The sequence below is a fragment of the Mya arenaria genome, chromosome 8 (assembly GCF_026914265.1).
Source record: "Mya arenaria isolate MELC-2E11 chromosome 8, ASM2691426v1".
Lineage (NCBI taxonomy): Eukaryota > Metazoa > Mollusca > Bivalvia > Myida > Myidae > Mya > Mya arenaria.
In genome coordinates this window covers 9,920,785-9,944,017 of record NC_069129.1, presented here as the reverse complement: position 1 = coordinate 9,944,017, position 23,233 = coordinate 9,920,785, and the positions used below count along the sequence as shown (strand labels likewise).

The 23,233-nt window shown below is 35.9% G+C and overlaps 1 protein-coding gene across 1 annotated transcript; it reads left to right on the top strand.

The window, feature by feature from the left end:
* The first annotated feature begins 350 nt into the window (after positions 1 to 350).
* On the top strand, positions 351 to 23,233 carry LOC128244991 (zinc metalloproteinase nas-15-like). Its single transcript, XM_052963172.1, has 7 exons — positions 351 to 452; positions 3,371 to 3,462; positions 4,625 to 4,693; positions 5,105 to 5,204; positions 17,998 to 18,102; positions 18,885 to 19,190; positions 23,022 to 23,233. Exons 1-7 carry the CDS (start codon positions 413 to 415, stop codon positions 23,168 to 23,170), a joined length of 861 nt encoding a protein of 286 aa, XP_052819132.1. The 5' UTR covers positions 351 to 412; the 3' UTR covers positions 23,171 to 23,233.

Sequence of the window (23,233 nt, the reverse complement as noted above, 5' to 3'; positions counted from 1 at the left end):
CTCATTAAGGATATACTGTACGAATCTTCACGTGACCAACATATCCCACAATTTTTTCACTCTTAACACGCTATCATTTTAAATTTAGAAAAGATCATTGATGTCTTAGACCAAAATTGAAGAAAATACAACATGCTATGCATGATGTTTACGTGAAAACTGGCAGATTTTGTTACATTTCTTATCGTGTAAGAGCATTATTTTCGCACGTTGGAAATGCGCCCACTGATTTTAGAAAACGGAGTGACCGAAATAATATTTGATATGAAAACAAACTTAGTTGTCTGGTTTTGACGATAACAAAGAAAATAACACATGCCAGATAAGGAATAAAGTCATGTTAATATATAGGGCACTATAACAGTTCAAAATTTTGAAATTCTCATAATTATACTGAATAAATCTGGACACGATGAACAGCAAGTTATACTTTGTTTTATTGGCATTTATCAGTAAGACTATATTTTATTTAACAATTAAATATTTAAAAATAAATGTGATTCGATAACATTTCATTGGATTGGTATTACAAACGGTAGAGCGTATAAAATCTACATTTACAATTTCTCAATATTTTGAATTAACATAAATACATAAATTAAAAAAACAACAAAAAAGCTTCGCAATGCATTTCTGTGCTTTGTTTAAGTACCGAATTGACAATATTGTTACGGTTTTAACCAACTTGTACACACAATGCATATGTATATCTATCTATGTAATAAATGTATGCACACGGCCTTCCACGAGTCGTCATATGATACACACGTGTATTCAACGAACTGAATAATAGTATGTATTATATGATGATGAGTGTCAGAATCTTTTATCATATTCCGGTCAAATACAACAAACAAATGCGTACCTTTTTTACCTGCGCTGATGATGAGCCTATAACTACGAACTGACAAAGCAATGCTATTTTCCGCACTATATGAGATGACGAAAAGTAGTACACGGACTAATTTAAAACCAAATAATTTTATATCCAATCGTTTTTATTCCGTTTATAAGTAAAATGAAACCTGAAATGATATCAAGAATGACAACATCAATACTCTACTTTTAACTGTTGCAGATTCAGTTTCATTTTTATTTAAGAACTAGGCACACGTGGGAACATAAGTTTTATAACCAATATGTACAAAAAATAAATAACACAAGGATGTATGACAAATGAGAACAAATCATTTAAGTGATATATGTATCAGAAATAAGAACACCATATTTGCATACATTTCGATAATAAGAAACTACTATGTAATAGTTAGATGACATGAGTTAAATTCTAAATGAACAAGAATGGGTGGAGTGAGCGAAGCGAACGAGGCCATCTTAATCATTAAGAAATTACTTCAGGTCATCTTATTGACTTTAGAATACAACCTCATTGGCTGATACATTGACAACGCACAACCTGACGCAGGGAATGTGTATTGGATGAGTGACAGTAGGCGGACCTTTAAACACCCACGAAAGATGACATTCTTAATAATAAAGTCTAGAGCTTAATGATAATCCGCAATTTCATTGGCTTAAAATGTAGGTTGTTTTCTAAATAGAGAATAATACGAGTCGAGTAGGAAAAGTATTAATAAAAAAATGCTTTTTTATAAATGGTGACGTCACTCGGTTAATTGACGTTATAATTTTGGTATACATGCTCACGACATCATTCAATTTTATGTTTAAATACAACGAAATAAAACCCAGAAAAAATACGTGATGGTTAAATTAAACCGGAAAAAATGTACAGCATATGGATAATTTATACATGCAATAAGTAAGTTACAACATTAACAGTATTATTTTTTTTGCGGTAAATAATGATCTTAGTGATTGTTAAAGTTAGAATCCACCCACGCAAGGTCTAGCGGTTGCATAGATGGCGTTGTCTTTTCTATCACGGTTAACCTTTCCGATATTGCTTAATCCCAACTATTCTGTCTTCGCCTGGAATAATATATGGATTACATGTCACTTTTACATATCATATCTATAGAGGTATCTAGTCAATGGTTAGTCCATGCATTAGATGTTTCTATATTCTACTTAAAGTTACTAGTCAATGATTAGTCCATGCATTAGATGTTTCTATATTCTACTTAAAGTTACTAGTCAATGGTTAGTCCATGCATTAGATGTTTCTATATTCTACTTAAAGTTACTAGTCAATGGTTAGTCCATGCATTAGATGTTTCTATATTCTACTTAAAGTTACTAGTCAATGATTAGTCCATGCATTAGATGTTTCTATATTCTACTTAAAGTTACTAGTCAATGATTAGTCCATGCATTAGATGTTTCTATATTCTACTTAAAGTTACTAAGCAATGGTTAGTCCATGCATAAGATGTTTCTATATTCTACGTAAAGTTACTAGTCAATGATTAGTCCATGCATTAGATGTTTCTATATTCTACTTAAAGTTACTAGTCAATGGTTAGTCCATGCATTAGATGTTTCTATATTCTACTTAAAGTTACTAGTCAATGATTAGTCCATGCATTAGATGTTTCTATATTCTACTTTAAGTAACTAGTCAATGATTAGTCCATGCATTAGATGTTTGAATATTCTACTTAAAGTTACTAGTCAATGATTAGTCCATGCATTAGATGTTTGTATATTCTACTTAAAGTTACTAGTCAATGATTAGTCCATGCATTAGATGTTTCTATATTCTACTTAAAGTTACTAGTCAATGATTAGTCCATGCATTAGATGTTTCTATATTCAACTTAAAGTTACAAGTCAATGGTTAGTCCATGCATTATATGTTTCTATATTCTACTTAAAGTTACTTGTCAATGATTAGTCCATGCATTAGATGTTTGTATATTCTACTTAAAGTTACTAGTCAATGATTAGTCCATGCATTAGATGTTTCTATATTCTACTCAAATTTACTTGTCAATGATAAATTGATGAGTAACATGTAATTATATTAATGTATCATTACTTGTTTGGTGTTTGTTGGTGCATTGTTCAGAATAAATCTACTTCAAGTTAGTGAACAGAAACTTTGAAAAATACTCGATTGCCATCCAATGGCATACACAGCAATGCAAACACAAAGTATATGCTAGTTTTTCATACTGACTCTAATTAAGCAAGTTTGCCATGACGGAAAAGCAGACTTACTGAAATATTCTCTATAAAAATAACTATTGTTGATGCATTCGCCAGAATCTACGTCAAATTAATAAACAGAAAATTAAAAAAAATGTCATTGGCCTACAAAAATGCACTTAATATTACTTGTCAATGGTGACTATGTAGATGACATTATATTTTTCCATATTCAATTTAAACGTTACAAAAATGATAAATATATGCATAAGTTGTGTATTCCCTTTAACGTTTCTAGTCAATGGAGTGGCCTGTTTTCGACTGTGTAGAACATGCACGCACATAACAGATCCGGACGACTGTAACATATTTGCGGACTGTGGCCACAAAGTAAGTTATTTGAAGTATGTTTTAACCAGTTTTATTAACAAAATTGAAAAAAATACACAATTTTACATTCAAGAATTGTAATCAAACTAAAATTCTGATTGGCATACGGATGTTTCAAAAAATGCCGCTTCCGTTGTAAGCAAAGAGTATGAAGACTTATTCTTCCAAGGCCAAGCCCCAATATCACGAGAATACTAAGTCAAGTCTCAATCTCAATCCAAACTCATTTTGCCACACTACAGTATGTCAATATTAGAAATTACTTAGGTTTTACTATTTTTAAAAGCACATTCTCACATGAATTATGTTGATAAACATAATTGCTCAACATTCTAAAAAGATATTATTTCTACAGCACAGAATGTACTTGAGTGAAATTCAAAAATAATAAACTGGACTCAAGTACAAGTTTTGCTCTCAAATATTTTTTCAATAAAATATTGGCCATTTTTTTATCAACATACTGAATGAGAGAATGCAATTTTAAAAAGGGTAAAACATTTACATTTTTGAATCATATGATGCTGTAATTTGATAAAAAGAGTTAAGACTGAGATTGAGATCTGACTTGATCATCTTCGTGATATTGGGGCCTAATGTTCGTTTTCAAATGTGTTGCCAAAACAAGCATGTACTTTTCTTCAAGCCATCTGCTATCTATCGAGCTTATCCCTTACACACGCAAATACATAATGGCAATAACGTTCTAATTTTTAAATTGGAACGTGGCCTTGACCTTGCTGATATCGCTAGAATGGTCAATTACGTGCCAAAACATGCACATCTTTATCTTTAAATTATGTCGGATTTCTTACCGTGGTACCAAGACATCTGTTTCAATGTCATGTTCTGTAAAGATGTTTCTGTTCTTCTGGTTTGTAAAATATATTGGTCAGCCAATAAAATGCTCTCTACGTTAGGCGCATCTTAATATATATAATCTGAAAAATGGTGAACACTGTACCAATAGCTTTGCAGTGAATACAAACATGGTATTGGTGGTTTCCTCTAGTGTTCAGTCATCTTGGCCCAGTTTCATCATTGTGTATCGTTAACGGGTATGTCGTCCGTCACAGGTCTTTGTCAAAACTGCGGCTTAGGTAAATATACACGACCAATTTCAGTTCCTTACCAGACGTGTCTAAACTGTTGTATTTTTCAGTTATGTGCAACAGACGTCATTATTCATAACGGACAATACGAATATTCGTTCAGCTGTAAAAATACTGGAGTAAGTATCCAATATATATGCAAAATGCTAAGTCAAGTCAAGTCAAAATTATATTTTACTAGATAGAAGTATCCGGATGATAAGCTTCACTATAAAACTTATACACACGTATAGATATATAATAACCTTCTTACAATCGACATAAGATTAAACTTAAGCGACACTAAAAGATGGATAGAAAACTTTACATGAATTAGAATTAACTCAGTTTAATGGCTTCAGGAGCATAATTATGCTAATACAATAAAGACGATGCCAATACATACCACTCATATTAATATGCTTGAAACACGTAATGCAAATGTTTTCAGCACATCACCTGTTTTGGACATATGTTAGTAAACGATCCATTGATTTGTGAGTAATCTGGACTTATCAAATTCATTATTTGATTTCAATTTTTTTGTTTAGGAGTGTACAAATTATATGGATTTTGGAGTTGGCAAACGGGACGGCTTCGTCGTATGTAGCAAGTGTTGCGATCACTCCGGCTGTGAAAAGAATCAGTGCTGTAAGTATCTCGGTCATTATCGGGGCTCTGACAGGAGTGAATCGTGCATCGCCCGAACTTAATTGACCCACATAGGGTCTGTTCGGTCTTCATTCACTCACTTTTTTAACGCTTAATTAGTATCTTTGGCTTTCCACCTAATTCATTGTTTGCTCTGACAACAAGACCTGGATTCGCTTTGTTGTTATCCCAAAATATATGTCCAGTGTACACAAAAGCATTTTTGGTAATCCTGATAGCCAGAGATAAGACGATTTTTATGTACAATTTCATTTTGCTCGTTCAGTGCCTGTGTATTGTTCGCATATTGTGTATCCCTCGTTCAGTTTCGGTGTTTTGATCGCATGTTGTGAATCACTCGTTCAGTGTCTGTGTATTGTTCGCATGTTGTGTATCACTCGTGTATTGCCAGTGCATTTTTCGCATGTTGTGTGTTGCTTGTTCAGTGTATGTGTATTGTTCGCATGTTGTGAATCACTCGTTCAGTGCATGTGTATTGTTTGCTTGTTCAGTGTCTGTGTTTTGTTTGCATGTTGTGAATCGCTCGTTCAGTGTCTGTGTATTGTTCGCATGCTGGGTATCACTCGTCCAGAGTCCGAGTATTGTTCGCATGTTGTGTATCATTCGTTCAGTGCCTATGTATTCTTCGCATGTTGTAAATCACTCGTTCAGAGTCTGTGTATTGTTCGCATGTTGTGTGTCCCTTGTAACGTGCCTGTGTATTGTTCGCATGTTGAGTGTCGCTTGTTCAGTGTCTGTGTATTGTTCGCATGTTGTGTATCGCTTGTTCATTGCCAATGTATTGTTCGAATGTTGTGTGTCGCTCGTTTAGTGTCTCTGTATTGTTCGCATGTTGTGTGTCGCTCGTTCAGTGTCTGTGTATTGTTTGCATGTTGTGTGTCGCTCGTTCATTGTCTGTGTATTTTTCGCATGTTGTGTATCGCTTGTTAATTGCCAATGTATTGTTCGCATGTTGTGTGTCGCTCGTTCAGTGTCTGTGTATTGTTTGTATGTTGTGTGTCGCTCGTTCAGTGTCTGTGTATTGTTCACTTGTTATGTGTCGCTTGTTCAGTGACTCTGTATTGTTCACTTGTTGTGTGTCGCTTGTTCATTGCCAATGTATTGTTGGCATGTTGTGTGTCGCTCGTTCGTTGTCTGTGTATTGTTCACATGATGTGAAACACGCGTTTAGTGTCTCCTCTGTATTGTTCAAATGTTGTGAATCAATTGTTCAGTACCTGTGTATTGTTAACATGTTGTGAATCACTCGTTCTGTGTCTGTGTATTGTTCGCATGCTGTGTGTCGCTCGTTCAGTGTCAGTGTATTGTTCGCATGTTGTGTATCGTTCGTTCATTGTTTGTGTATTGTTCTCATGTTGTGTGACGATCGTGCAGTGTCTGTGTTTTGTTCCCATGTTGTGTGTCGCTCGTTTATTACCTTTTGAATTGTTTGCATATTGTGTAACGCTAGTACAGTGATTGTGTATTGTCCGCATGTTGTGTATCACTCGTTAAGTGACTGTTGATTGTTCGCATGTTGTGAATCACTCGTTAAGTGTCTGTGTATAGTTCGCATGTTGTGAATCACTCGTAAAGTGTCTGTGTATTGTCCGAATGTATTGAATCACTCGTTCATTGTCTCTGTATTGTTCGCACGTTGAGAATCACTCGTTCAATGTCTGTGTATTGTTCGCATGTTGTGAATCACTCGTCCATTGTCCGTGTATTGTTCGCATGTTGTGTATCACTCGTTCAGTGCATGTGTATTGTTCGCATGTTGTTTGTCGCTCGATCAGTGCCTGTGTATTGTTCGCATGTTGTGTGTCGCTTGTTCAGTGCCTGTGCATTGTTTGCATGTTATGAATCACTCGTTCAGTCTCTGTGTATTGTTCACATGTTGTGTATCGCTCGTTCTGTGCCTGTGTATTGTTCGCATGTTGTGAATCGCTCGTTCTGTGCCTGTTTATTGTTCGCATGTTGTGTATCGCTCGTTCTGTGCCTGTGTATTGTTCGCATGTTGTGTATCACTCGTTCAGTTTCTGTGTATTGTTCGCATGTCATGAATCACTCGTTCAGTGTCTGTGTATTGTTCGCATGTTGTGTATCGCTCGTTCAGTGCCTGTGTATTGTTCGCATGTTGGGTATCGCTCGTTCTGTGCATGTGTATTGTTCGCATGTTGTGAATCGCTCGTTCTGTGCCTGTGTATTGTTCGCATGTTGTGTGTCGCTCGTTCAGTGTCTGTGTATTGTTCGCATGTTGTGTGTCGCTTGTTCTGTGCCTTTGTATTGATCGCATGTCATGTATCACTCGTTCTGTGCCTGTGTATTGTTCGCATGTTGTGTACCGCTCGTTCAGTGCCTGTGTATTGTTCGCATGTCATGTATCACTCGTTCTGTGCCTGTGTATTGTTTGCATGTTGTGTACCGCTCGTTCAGTGCCTGTGTATTGTTTGCATGTTGTATACCGCTCGTTCAGTGTCTGTGTATTGTTCGCATGTCATGTATCACTCGTTCTGTGCCTGTGTATTGTTCGCATGTTGTGTACCGCTCGTTCAGTGCCTGTGTATTGTTCGCATGTTATGTATCGCTCGTTCTGTGCCTGTGTATTGTTCGCATGTTGTGTATTGCTCGTTCAGTGTCTGTGTATTGTTTGCATGGTGAGATTCACTCGTTCAGTGTCTGTGTATTGTTCGCATGTAGTGTACCGCTCGTTCAGTGTCTGTGTATTGTTCGCTTGTTGTGTATCGCTTGATCTGTGCCTGTGTATTGTTCGCATGTTATGTATCGCTCGTTCAGTGCCTGTGTATTGTTCGCATGTTATGTATCGCTCGTTCTGTGCCTGTGTATTGTTCGCATGCTATGTATCGCTCGTTCAGTGTCTCTGTATTGTTCGCATGTTGTGTATCACTCGTTCAGTGCCTGTGTATTGTTCACACGTAGTGTACCGCTCGTTCAGTGCCTGTGTATTGTTCGCTTGTTGTGTATCGCTTGTTCTGTGCCTGTGTATTGTTTGCATGTTATGTATCGCTCGTTCAGTGCCTGTGTATTGTTAGCATGTTGTGTATCGCTAGTTCAGTGTCTGTGTATTGTTAGCATGTTGTAAATCGCTCGTTCTGTGCCTGTGTATTGTTCGCATGTTGTGAATCGCTCGTTCTGTGCCTGTGTATTGTTCGCATGTTGTGTGTCGCTCGTTCAGTGTCTGTGTATTGTTCGCATGCTGTGTATCGCTCGTTCTGTGTCTGTGTATTGTTCGCATGTTGTGTGTCGCTTGTTCTGTGCCTTTGTATTGATTGCATGTTATGTATGACTCGTTCTGTGCCTGTGTATTGTTCGCATGTTGTGTACCGCTCGTTCAGTGCCTGTGTATTGTTCGCATGTCATGTATCACTCGTTTTGTGCCTGTGTATTGTTCGCATGTTGTGTACCGTTCGTTCAGGGCCTGTGTATTGTTCGCATGTTATGTATCGCTCGTTCTGTGCCTGTGTATTGTTTCATGTTATGTATCGCTCGTTCAGTGTCTGTGTATTGTTCGCATGGTGAGAATCACTCGTTCAGTGTCTGTGTATTGTTCGCATGTAGTGTACCGCTCGTTCAGTGTCTGTGTATTGTTCGCTTGTTGTGTATCGCTTGTTCTGTGCCTGTGTTTTGTTCGCAAGTTATGTATCGCTCGTGCAGTGCCTGTGTATTGTTCGCATGTTATGTATCGCTCGTTCTGTGCCTGTGTATTGTTCACATGTTGTGTATCGCTCGTTTAGGGTCTCTGTATTGTTTGCATGTTGTGTATCACTCGTTCAGTGTCTGTATATTGTTCGCACGTAGTGTACCGCTCGTTCAGTGCCTGTGTATTGTTCGCTTGTTGTGTATCGCTTGTTCTGTGCCTGTGTATTGTTTGCATGTTATGTATCGCTCGTTCAGTGCCTGTGTATTGTTCGCATGTTATGTATCGCTCGTTCTGTGCCTGTGTATTGTACACATGTTGTGTACCTCTCTTTCAGTGTCTGAGTATTGTTCGCATGTTGTGTATCGCTCCTTCTGTTACTGTGTATTGTTCGCATGTTATGTGTCGCTCGTTTAGTTCGCATGTTGTGTATCACTCGTTCAGTGCCTGTGTATTTTTCGCATGTTTCGTATCGCTCGTTCAGTGCCTGTGTATTGTTCGCATGTTGTGTGTCCCTTGTAACGTGCCTGTGTATTGTTCGCATGTTGTGTACCACTCGTTCAGTGCCTGTGTATTGTTCGCATGTTATGTATCGCTCGTTCTGTGTCTGTGTATAGTTCGCATATTATGTGTCGCTTGTTTAGTGTCTGTGTATTGTTCGCATGTAGTGTACCGCTCGTTCAGTGTCTGTGTATTGTTCGCATTTTGTGAACCGCTCGTTCAGTGTCTGTGTATTTTTCGCATGTAGTGTACCGCTCGTTCAGTGTCTGTGTATTGTTCGCATGTTGTGAATCGCTCGTTCAGTGTCTGTGTATTTTTCGCATGTTGTGTATCGCTCGTTCTATGCCTGTGTATTGTTCGCATGTTGTGAATCGCTCGTTCTGTGCCTGTGTATTGTTCGCATGTTGTGTATCGCTCGTTTAGTGCATGTGTATTGTTTGCATGTTAAAATCGCTCGTTCTGTGTCTGTGTATTGTTCGCATGTTGTGTGTCGCTCTTTTAGTGCCTGTGTATTGTTCGCATGTTATGTGTCGCTCGTTTAGTGTCGGTGTATTGTTTGCATGTTGTGTATCGCTCGTTTAGTGTCTGTGTATTGTTCGCATGTTGTGTGTCGCTCGTTTAGTGCCTGTGTATTGTTCGCATGTTGTGTGTCGCTTGTTTAGTTCCTCTGTATTGTTCGCATGTTGTGTGTCGCTCGTTCAGTGTCTGTGTTTTGTGCGCATGTTGTGTATCGTTCGTTCAGTGCCTGTGTATTGTTTGCATGTTATGAATCGCTCGTTCAGTGTCTGTGAATTGTTCGCATGTTATGAATTGCTCGTTCTGTGCCTGTGTATTGTTTGCATGTTATAAATCACTTGTTCAATGCCTGTGCATTGTTCGCATGTTGTGAATCACTCGTGTAGTGTCGGTCTTTTGTTCGCATGTTTTGTATAGCTCGTTCAGTGCCAATGTATTGTTCGCATGTTGTGTATCGCTCGTTCAGTGCCAATGTATTGTTCGCATGTTGTGTATCGCTCGTTCAGTGCCAATGTATTGTTTGCATGTTGAGTATCGCTCGTTCAGTGTCGGTGGATTATTCGCCGTTGGGTATCGTTCGTTCATTGCCAGTGTATTGTTCACTTGCTGTGTATCGCTCATTCATTGCCAGTGTATTGTTCGCACGTTGTGTAACGCTCGTTCAGTGTCTGTGTACAAATGTTCGCATGTTGTGTATCGCTCGTTGATTGCCAGTTTATTGTTCGCACGTTGTGAACGCTCGTTTATTGCCAGTGTATTGTTTGCACGTTGTGAAACGCTCGTTCATTGCCAGTGTATTGTTCGCACGTTGTGTAACGCTTGCTCATTGCCAGTGTATTGTTCGCACGTTGTGTAACGCCTGTTCATTGCCAGTGTATTGTTCGCACGTTGTGTAACGCTCGTTCATTGCCAGTGTATTGTTCGCACGTTGTGTAACGCTCGTTCATTGCCAGTGTATAGTTCGCACGTTGTGTAACGCTCGTTCAGTGTCTCTGTACAAATGTTCGCATGTTGTGTGGCGCTTGTTCAGTGTTTGTGTTTTGTTCGCATGTAGTGTGGCGCTTGTTCAGTGTTTGTGACGCCTTAGCATCGTTCATGTAGACAGGGTATTTGGAAATATTTTGGCTTCTAAGCTTATCTATTGTTTGTATAGTGTTATTAAAATGAATACTACGATACAATCAAAGGAATCCACTGTTGTCAATTTAGTATGTAAGGGAAGCAACTAGCATTTCTAGTTAAACAATGGTGATACAATTGTAAGGGAAAAAGCTTGCATTACAACGGTGATAAAATTGTAAGAAAAACAGCTGGATTTGAAACGGTGATAAAATTGAACCGAGACAAACAATAATAGGTATTAAAGATAATTTAAATGTAGCATTATTCCACTGCCTCCTATTGCGATGGCGGAAATGATGTGGCGTATTGTTAGCTTCCATTCTGTACATTCAATGTACCCAATGTATACGTAACCTTTTCATTTCTATGAGCCATTGGCTATAAAATTAAATTTGTATGCCTTTTCACCCCATGTTAGTTTCTGTTTTATATAAAGGCGCATCGTTTACCAATCATTTATTGGCGCCGCACTGGAGTGCGCGCCTATTATGGAATGGGAATTTATTTTAGTTAGTGGTAGGAGCGGTTTTTAAGTTGATTGACAGTTGGGTTTTACTGTTATTTTATTATGATTAAAAAATGCAAATGGATGGCGATTGCATGGGTGTTAAAATGCTATTTATGGTTGAATAGATTGTCTTCAATTTATCTTCAAAACATTATATCGGAAGAACGACAAATAAGTTTAATAACTGTTCCCGTTTCGTTTACGTTTTCCGATTGGTTAACTGTAATATCATGTGCCGGAAATGTAAATATTCGGAGGAGTTCCGAATGAAATGTAAAATGTGTGGACCGGTAATTATGTGAATGGGAATAATTATGTTTTATGTTGTTTTGTTATGTTTACTGCATTAATAAACCATGAGGTAAGCTGTTTTCTTTAATTTAATCGATATTGGAATTAAATGTTCACCTAACTTTATTTGTTAATGTGTTGAAGGTGACATTAGTAAAATTTTATTACGATTGCCCCCGAGTTGTTTTATTTTTAGAACACTACACATATCCGGATGTTGCTATTTTTAGAACCAGAAGGTATTTCCCCGCTATTCATAGGTCAATAATGGAATTTCTACATCGTCGATTTATAGTTGGAAACTCGGTGAAGTTTTGTCATGAATATACGTTTAAAATAAGTAAACACTAAAAGTGCACACTGACAGTTAATTACGATACATCTAACAATTTTAGTCATTACAGTAAAACATGGATTATAAGTGAATTATACGCGTAAGAGAAGATTTTCTGTCGAAAATTAGCATGGAACTGGGATATTCGTATCAAAGGGCTATTCATGTAAGTATCCTTGAGTAGTTGTGTAAGTTTATGTGTTCAAAAATGTTTGTTTTTTAATTTCTTTGGAATTCTTAAATCATTTTTATTTGCTAAATGTTAAGACAGCATTTTAATATTTCTACATGTTCTATAAATATACATGTTACATACTTTACATCCACTTATAATGCACTAGTCAATTGTAACTACGCCCCCCCCCCCCCCAGGTCTGAGGAATAGCTGGGACTTTGACTTTCTGTCCAGCCAACCCCGGGTAAAATCCTCGTCCTGCGGGGACGAACTGATGGTCAAATCCTCGCCATATGCCCCGTACCCCAGGGAGCCTAGGTCAGGCATATTCCCTGCTATACTTTGCTCAAAGACAAAACACCGCATTCACCCGGCACTGCGAGGTCACCTGAAAGGTAAAAACACAGCCCATTTCCCCGGCTTTCCCCGGCATATCTCCAGACCTGCGGGGCCGTGGTTACAGTTGACTGGTGCATTATGTACATGTTACATATTTTTAAATGTACTTATGTACATCATTTATGTATATGATATGAGTATGTAATCTTTTATTTGATTGTTTTATCTTAGAAAAATATTAGACTTAAAAATACCCATTATTTGTTTACAAACTGCATATCTTCAAAATCAACCTGTATTAAAAGATGTACATGGTTTCGGGCTGGAAGCCACAACAGCTTGGACACAAGCGACATTCATTTGCTTGGTGTAGGTCTCGTTGAACGCCATACTGTTGTGAATCATTATCAACCAAATGCACAACAACTACACATTTGTGCCTACCAACCCTTACTCTTGGCTAAAACGGATATTAGTGCAGAATGTATAATTAATACATGTGCATTTGTATTTTACGGTTGTAGTTTCTGTTGGTTGATCAGAAGTCCAATTTCTTTCAGGCAGGAAAAGGACTGAATATTACTATTATATGAAGAATTCCAGCCTGCATTAAATACTTTGTTGGATCATTGAGACAGATTTGACATCCATGTCTATCCACAAGCCAGTCACATCTGATAGAGATGATGTGAGTATTTCATATAAAACATATTTGAGTTGGTGTTTGTTGTTTTATAAACTCACTGTTTTCAATAATCCAGTGGTGGTGGTGGTGGTGGTGATGGTGGTGGTGCTGATGAATTGTATTGATAAATTTAGTAATTTTCTTTATATTATATACATGTATGTATCAGCTTATTGTTGTTGTTTTTAAATAATGTTGAGAAATATTAAACTGTTTATATTTTATTTTGTATAGGTATGGCAGTAGTATTATCTATACGAATTAGTTAGAAAGTACTTTTTTTTCTTTTACAGCACTAAACATTCTAGATGGGTAAAGAACCTGAAGGGGCATGAAAACCAAATCAGCATTGACTAAGCATTGAGTAATTTTCATCTGTGCACACACTACAAGTACAAACGCATGGGAACAAACCAAACTTCAAATGTTGAAGAGTGAAGAATTATTGTGAAAAATTCTAAATGTTAGAATACCATTGACTAAATAAAACAAATAGCCATCGATTACCAACAGAGACTGTTTACATGTCATAATATTAAAAAGACATTAGTTGAGAACTTTCAATCTGACATTTTTGGAGGGGCATTACCGCCTACTTAGTGTTCTTGTTTCTTTACATATTTTAATTTAAAAGTACATTCATTGTTTTTAAATCTGAATTCTGAGTTAGTATCACAAGTAAAATTCATTTATTTGAATGATTACATTTTATGAATAAGTCCAATTAAGCTTTTTACAAGAAAAAGGTTGATTTTTAAGTATTTTATTTGTTATAAAAATGTATAGTTACATGACATTATGTATATTTCCTTCAAAACTGAACGGTAAACTATCATAAATTGTCTTTTAAATTGTTCATTAGACATCATAGAAAATATTTAAAATGATTTCAGCAGGTTGTTTTGTTATTAACTATTTTTTATGAATTTATAAAACTGCTATATATTTTCAAACATCGAAATACTGCTCTGTTCAGAAGACTCACAAGATCAATCAAAATGATTTTTTTCCATGTGTATCAATAATATGTTCGGTTGAACTTAATTTTTCTGTTAACTGAAGTTTATTTTACCAGAAACTGTTGTGTTTATTTCATAATCTCTGATAATGTGAAAAGAAATCAAATATAGACAAAATATTTTTAATTCACAGTAAAAAATCTTCAAAATTTGGATAAAAGTCCCATAGTGTACCATGATAATAACTATGTTGTCGGTAAAAGCTTTATAAAAGTGTGTATTACTTATACCTTAATTCAGTTTAAATAATTATGGCCTTTAAGGATTTGTGTTTTCATATAGATTTCCTGTTATATTGAGCTTTGTCATTTTTGTTGTTGTTTTGTATTATGTACAATTACTATTTTTATTTCCTAACTTTTGTCTCATTTGTCAAATTGAATTGTAACATATTTAAGTGAAAAAACACACACACTATTTTTAAAGATGCACTCTTACTCCCAAATAAGACTTATGATAATTAATATTATTGTTTTCATTTTTCAAAATGGGTTGATAGATGTCAACAACAATGTTTCTAATGAAGGATCTTGAGTTCAATTTGCTAATTAATAAGAATGAACATAAAACATGGTATTTCTGCCTTGTGATACTATAGTAGACCACAGTAAATCTTTTAGCAATCACCAATCATTTAATATTTGTCATGCTTTCTGCTATTATAATCAGGGTGACAAGCTTGTTATCAGTAAACGATATTTCAGTAAATGCATTATTTAGTAAGTAGTTATTGTTTTTTCATTCAATTTGATGTGTGTTATAAATACTGGTATATATTACAATGTAATTTAATGCAAATGAAAACACACTTTAAACTAGACACATTTGATACTAATGATATAAATGATTATTGTTTACATGTACTCTGATTTGTTATGAAGATATTCATAAAGGGATGTTCTTCATGTTATTATACATTTTGGACTTGATTTAGTATTGCTTTTCTGGTATATATTCATTTAATGCACAAAGAAATTGATTTAAGTGTTCAGTATCACTTTCACACATTGTTTACTATTATCATTTTTGCATATTCGGCCTATTTATGCTTATATGTGCATTGTTGTATTTCAAAACCTTTGTGAAAAATAGAAACAGTATTATTTCTTTCATACATAGTCTGATACATATTCAGTTTGAATGCGTTATTTTTATCATATTTGAAAAAATTGCCATTGTCCAATAAGACACATGCTGTTTTTGTGTTAATATCAATTAAAAACATCCATTTTCAACTCTTCTTTACTATGTAAATGAAGAAGTTAACATAATAACTCCATTGACTAGATTTTTATGCAATTTTACATTACATTTTAATATTATTAAATAGCTAAAAACAAGGCATGTTATGTTATAAATGCATTTCATCTAGTAAACAATGTTCACTTTTTATATAACAGTTCAATAATTATGTTCTATTTATGTTTGCAACTTTACAGTTCAATAATTATGTTCTATTTATGTTTGCAACTTTCGGACGAAATGATAATGTTTATTAAAGTACTACACAAATTGTTAAATTGTTATTTCATATCACTTATTCTTCCCTACAAGTTGTCATTCCAGCATGGTGACGTTGCCCCCTCCCCATATATGATTAGAACTGCAGTGTACATGAACAATAACTCTATTTCAGCGTATTGCAAGAGTTATTCCCTTTGTATCTTTTCCTGTCCGGAGCATAACTAGAAAAATACTTTTTTGGAATTTTATTAAACATCATTCAATGGTATTTAGCACAACGAGAGGAAGTGCAGTGCACAATGACTATAGCTGTTTTTAGGCTAATTACATAATTATTGCCCTTTGCCGCTTTTTCTTGACCAGAGCATTACTTTAAAACTACTTATGGTATTGAAATAACACTTGGTATATGGGTATGTGGCAATGACAAAAAGTATAGTGCACAAGCACCCTTATTATGTCGTGTTCATTTATGTACCCCACCCCTAATGAAATGTTCATCTTGAAAATCTTCAATTTCAATGCTTTTGCCTATGTTGTCATGCAGAATACTACAAATATTTTGAGAATTTCATAGATGCGGTTCAATGCACCATAATATGCTTGTTGGCCTTGACATTCCTTGTTTTTCAACATATAACAAGTGCATAAACTATTAAACGGCGCCCTTTGATGCTTTGCATCAATGGTCTTTCTTGTATAAAACATAAATGACAGAATGTACAGATAACAGATAAAGTGCTTTTAGTTTGTATTTCTAATGAAATCGGAAGTGAAATGATCGATCGTCCAAAGTCCCAAGGTGAAAACATATCTTTACAATATGTGTATGAGTATAATACCTACGTAGTCTTTCTCTACTCATTACACCTTTTCAAATGATACCAAAATAATTAAGGGCCAGTAGGCATCGCCATAGTTCATTATTGTTCATAGGATATCACAATGTAGATAACGCTCCGTATTTTCGAATAACATTTCACGTGACGCCAGAAATTGATAAGTTGAAAATAAACCTATTTCTACTTGAGGGTCAAATGTTGAACTAAATTCATTATATGCTTTATAAATGGTTTATGTCATGTAGTATATTACATGAATTGTCATTTAATACAACACTTTAAGAAACGAGTTTAGAAATAGTTCATATAAAAAAAACATGACTCCAAATAAGTAGGGCGAAATGACGTCGATATCACCTCCTACATAAATGACGCTATCCGATTGGTATAGAGCGATTACGTGGAGGGGTGTATAATCCATACACTCCTCGTAATTATATACCCACAAACGAGAAGAACAGAATGGCGACCTATCAAACCCCTCGCTTCGCACGAATGTACTGTTTATGTTTAAACTGACACTAATGCTGTTCCAAAAATAAGCTGATTAACTTTTCTATGTATAGTGTTGATAGAGGAACAAATCTGCAGTATATAAGTCTAGCAGAGAACACTATAAGAATGTATTACTCATTGAAGGTACGCGGTGAAATATAATTAGTACACTGTAAGTAACGGTGTAAGTAATATCATTTTGCCCCACTTCTATAAAAACATCTAGTAAAATCGTCAAGGTAATATTTTCGACCCGCTCTTTCATTCACTGCGGCACTGTTAGCCTGTGACGTCATGAAGTTGAAAATACGCTGCAGATATTTTTGTCATAAACATGTTGTTTTTGTTAACTTTCATGATGAATTTCCCGCGTTCGACAAAATTTCCTTCGCTGTTACCCTCAAGGCAGCCAATATTTATTTAATATTACACTACTAAGTGTTATATAATGTAATACATACTGGTTATAACACACTCAATACAAACAGTATCATATGATATAACAGACGACATATCTGATCAAACATCATCTGAAAGTGCTTTGTATATATTTGCGGATAAGTTTAAGATAAAGATGTTTTGTCTCTGGTAGTTTACAAAGACGGGTATTATTTATTCCTACATGTGAAAATGGGTAACAAATGCAAGTATTTAGGCGTTGTGGATGACTAGGTCATTATGTTGTTTTTAAATGTATAGCATTCTAAAAGTCAGACGATCCCGGTTATCAAAAGAAATAGAAATTTATTTTTACCAAAGCATATTAGCAAAGTTTATATGTCTGTAGCAGGTTCCTTACGGCTAATCTGGGGAATTGATCGAGTTGCATTTTATTTAATTTCAGCGGACTATTTTACCACCATACCCACGAGTACAGTTACAGCTACACCAACGACTACAGCTACTACAACACCAACGACTACAGTTACAACTACACCAACGACAACTGGTAAGATTACAAGTTTTTTATTTGGGTACAAGAATAAATAAATAAAATATCGACGTCAGATATATTCCAGACGAAAATGTTGCAAACGCTTAGAATACAACTTTGGAAATAGACATCAGTGTGTGTAATTATTTAACTGTTATATTTCATGTCCACTGGCACCGGATTTTCAAACTTAATCATTTTTTAAAAAAATCAAAAAAAAAATCTTATAATTCCTTATTAAAAATTATAATACCGAATATGTGAAAAAATATTGATTTTTTTTTAAAATATGCACTTTGTACTGCATAATATTTAGAAATGATACCTCAGCAGAGGTAAAAGAGGCAAGTTCGTTTTCGCAAAACATCGTGCCTCATACGTAGGCGATGAGTTCCAATTTGTTATTTGTTTTGAAAATTATCTTTTAAAATTATGTTTATAAATAAAACACTTTTTAAAAGTTGTAATTTATAATCCAATCACTTTTTGATTTGGGCCTTGATGAAAATATGAATGCCTCCAGGCATCACTTTCGCAGACGACATCACATATACAATCTTGACCTTAGATTAGTTGTTTTCAAAGGAATGTAACTGCTTAAAAACAATGAAGTAATAAAACAATTATTAGACTTACTATAGATTTACAAAGCAAAGCTGAAACTTGTGAAAAGGTGAACGTTCTTAATACTGTAACGGATGAAACAGTTTGAGCGTAATCGGAGATGAGGCATATGTATAAGCGAGCTTGTAAGCCAAATATACTTGTTATAATTTTGAACCATTTAACAATCGCAGATTTCAACATGTATTCCGGCTACACCACTCTACGCAAATCGTGCGTTGACGAGGAAGATAACACATTTCACTGCGCTGATGCGGACAAGACATTTACGAACTTTTGCACCGACCCTCATTCAATCGCTTATTCAATAGCCAGCCAGAAGTGTCGGCGATATTGCAACATGTGTATCTTTACCGATACAACCCTTCCACCGACACCTACCACTACCACTACCACTACCACAACTACAACAACCGATTCTGCTACATCGGATCCTGCTACTATTACATCTACGTCAATGATGAATGCAAACATAACAAGTAAAATATAGGGTTTATCCTAATTGTTTTGTTGTCAAATTCCAATATAATATCGTTTGAAAATGTATCAAAAACCTCCTCACACGTAAAAACGCAAATAGCAAAAATCATTTTGGAGAATCTTAAATAACATTTACCGAAGAATTGCCCCATCTGTACCTTTTGATATGATCATTTCAGGAAGAGCTTGCTCTGAAATGTGGTCTGCATTCATATACTAAAAGTACCTCTTAATATAAAAAACTTTCCTACTGCCTTAACACTGTCGCAGTCAGGTGCGTAACTGGGCTCTAAGTTACGCACCATTCTAGAGGGGTTTGTGGGTATTTTTCGTCTGTATGGTTTCGGGTGTCTTCTGGCGAATATTTCACAAAATCTTAATGAGCCCAGATCATACCATAATGTGTGGCATAATAACATTAAATAAGCATAAAACATGCAGCATCTGGAATTTATTTTTAACAAAGACTGTCACAAGGTCAGCCATATCTTGTCTTCACTGACCACACATTTGTTCTACAGATTTCTACATTCTTAAAACATAGAGGCGTACGTGTGGGCATCGTCACGGAAATGAAATACATTAATAATGCATGTAAAATCAAAATGTAAGTATGTTTTTTTAAACATTTACATAAGAAAGAACAACCTAAATGGCAGTGTTAGCATTCGAACCCGCATGGAATTACCCCAAATCATCAAATTTTACAAAACTAGCCCATGACATCACCCCTGCTATCGGAATTTTATACAAATATATATATATTTTTTTTAATTTCGTCGATGTAGTCACTGGAAGCATTTGATATTAACTCATATAAAGATACATTGAAAACAACATTTTATTAAAAGCATGCCACTTACTATCAACAGCCTACTGATCCACGGCCTCTAAACGCCAGCTCCACCACTTTACGGTGGTGCAAAGAAAAAGAGCTGTCGACACTTCCGTGGTGGAGCTGTGCCCTATGTTTACATGAACAAACATGAGTATGGTTTATTTTCTATTTTTGATAATTTCATTTAACGGACATATTTCAAAAATCGGAGAATGTGGTACCGTGTAAGAACACTTATACTGCAAGCTGGTAACTATTTCGTTTTAATATTGTGCAAACTGTGGTATCAGGAGCTTTTCTCCCGAATCGGACATTTGCATATTTTGAGATGTGATTGCAGAGCTAGAGCAATTCGGTGCTTACCCACCCCGTAATAACATTATCACGCATGCAAGCATAACTGTTATGCATAGTACCTATGCAAGAACACAACAAAACTGATAAGCACTTTTTAAAAAGGAAATATGCACATATTTATAAAAGTGGTGGCGCTGTTGTCCTAGTGGTGGCGCTGTCGAGTATGTTTCGCCCTTGAAGTAATATAAAAAATTAACGCTTTTTGAATGAATATTAAGGTTGCTATGTTTATCATTCATTGTTATGCAGGTTATTCATACTTCTTGCGGAAACAAAACTCTACGCGAACTACTTTAACCTTACTGAAAACTATTTCGAAAACAAACGGCTTTGTGCTGTTAATATTTACCATAGAACTATAAGTATCTATCATATGTGTGCGGTTAAGAGATGGGTATTTTTGCAGACCGGACGTGTGTTAACGGTCATGTGACCAGTGCTGGAAAAACGCATCTCACCCCCATGTAAGATATGTCACACGCAACAACGCGCCACTTCTTATATATCTTATTGTATGGTTATGAAAAGTACATTATTCCATTTCAAAAAAGCACAATCAAATGATTAAGTATGCAATTAATTAAAATAGATAATAAATAATCGTAAAACGCGATCTAAATAGTTACTATTTGACATCAATAGTAATTTAAAATTACTGCGCTTTATGACGTCAGTAAACAAAATTTCAAGCGCTTTTTGGTAAAATGTACAAAAGTGCGTTTCTGAGTCAATTTTCCACAAATTGATAATTTTAGATACGGAAGAAAAAATCGTAATCACGTTTTTCCGGTCCGGATCGAAAAATCCGTCCCTCGGTCACGCTGCGTGGTCGGTAACCTGGCTTTCGCGCGTGCACTCGGGTCGGATTTTTCTAACCGTATCTGACACACATGATATATACTTATAGTTCTATGGTAAAATTAAAGCACATAGCCGTTTGTTTTCGAAATAGTTTTAAATAAGGTAAAGGTAGTTCGCGAAGAATCTAGTTTCCGCACGAAGTATGCATAATCGGCATAATGTTCAATGAATGATAAACATAGAAACTTCTGTATTCACTCTAAAAACTTTTTATATTACTATATTTATATAAGAACAAAACATACTCGACAGCGCCACCACTAGGACAACAGCGCCACCACTTTTATTAATATGTGCATATTTCCGTTTTAAGAAGTGCTTATCCGTTTTGTTGTGTTCCGACATAGGTACTATGCATACCAGTTATGTTTGCATGCATGAGAATGTTCCTACGAGGTGGGTAAGCACCGAAATGTACTTGCTATGCAATCAGATCTCAAAATATGCACAAGTCTGATTCGGGAGAAAGGTTCCTGGCACCACAGTTTGCACACTATTGAAACGAAATAGTAACAAGCTTGTAGCAGAAGTGTTCTTACACGGTACCACATTCTCCGATTTTTGCAATATGTCCGTTAAATGAAATTATCAAATAAAATATAAACCATACTCATGTTTGTTCATGTAAACATAGGGCACAGCTCCACCACGGAAGTGTCGACAGCTCGTTTTCTTTGCACCACCGTAAAGTGGTGGAGCAGGCGTTAAGAGGCCGTGTGATCTAGGTACAAACGCCTGAAATGGAATTTCAGATTAGAGTTATTTACCTGCTAGGGAAAATAAAATGCTGCACAGTATCCCGTTTACTCGTAAAGAGACACATTTTATCATTGTCATCGGTGATCTTCTCATGAAAAAAACATCTTGATATGTTGAATCGTGAACGTTTAAAGGAGACGCAAATTTTTTTTAAATCCCGCAACTTAAAAAGAAGCGATGCGACAATCTGCCAGATTGAAAAACAAACGGCGGGCAGAAAATTGCATATTTCGTCTGCACCGTAGTTAGTTTGCAAAAAATATTTTATTGAAATTGTTTTCAATCAAATTATGTAATGTCTTGGATTAGTGTTTTGGTGTTACCATTTTAAATTTACATATTCTCTTATGATATAAGCACCAATAACATGAAAGCTGTATATACATGTCCACTTTTCAATCATAACGTCAGCAAAATGTCCCACAGATAATACTGATACATACACGACTTTTAATTTGAATTATAATTGATTTGATCATTTTACTACAGAAAAAATGTAGGGCGACTGGTTGAAAAGGTTATCCACTGTATATGTTTTTACAGAGGTATAGGAAATTCAAGAGAGTACGTGTTCCATGCCCGTCAGGTGAACGTTTCCTTTGGCCCTAAATCTAAAAGAAAAGGTTATGAAATAATGCACTAGTCAATAGATACCACGCCCCCCCCAGGTCCGGAGAATAGCGGGGACTTTGACTTTCGGTCCAGCCAAGTCCGGGTAAAATCCACCCCACCCCCGGCGGGGACGAACTGCTGGTAAAATCCCTGCCAAATGCCCCACACCCCGGGGACCCTAGGTAAGGCCCATTCACCGCTAATTTTGGTGCGAAGACAAAACCACCTCATTCACCCGGCATGAAACGATGAAAAATATGCACAGGCAAATGGCGTGAGGAACGGTTTGAACGATATTAATATTTTTTTCGATTTTCAGAGCTTACAAACAAATGCTGCTAGTGTGAATGCATATACTGAACATGTATGAAAGCTCAATAACGATTTACAAATATCATTTCAGCACCGACGACCCTTTGCGTAGACCTCGAGGATGCAAACTTCCAGTGCGCCAATTGGAAACAAAGTGGTTTTTGTGCCCCGACTTTCGGTGTAGAATATCAAATTGCGCTCCTACGTTGCCAGCGGACATGCGGAATGTGTCAGCCATAATGACGCATAATGACAAAATTATATATTTGTACAAATAACCATAAATAAATTCATTGAATGGAT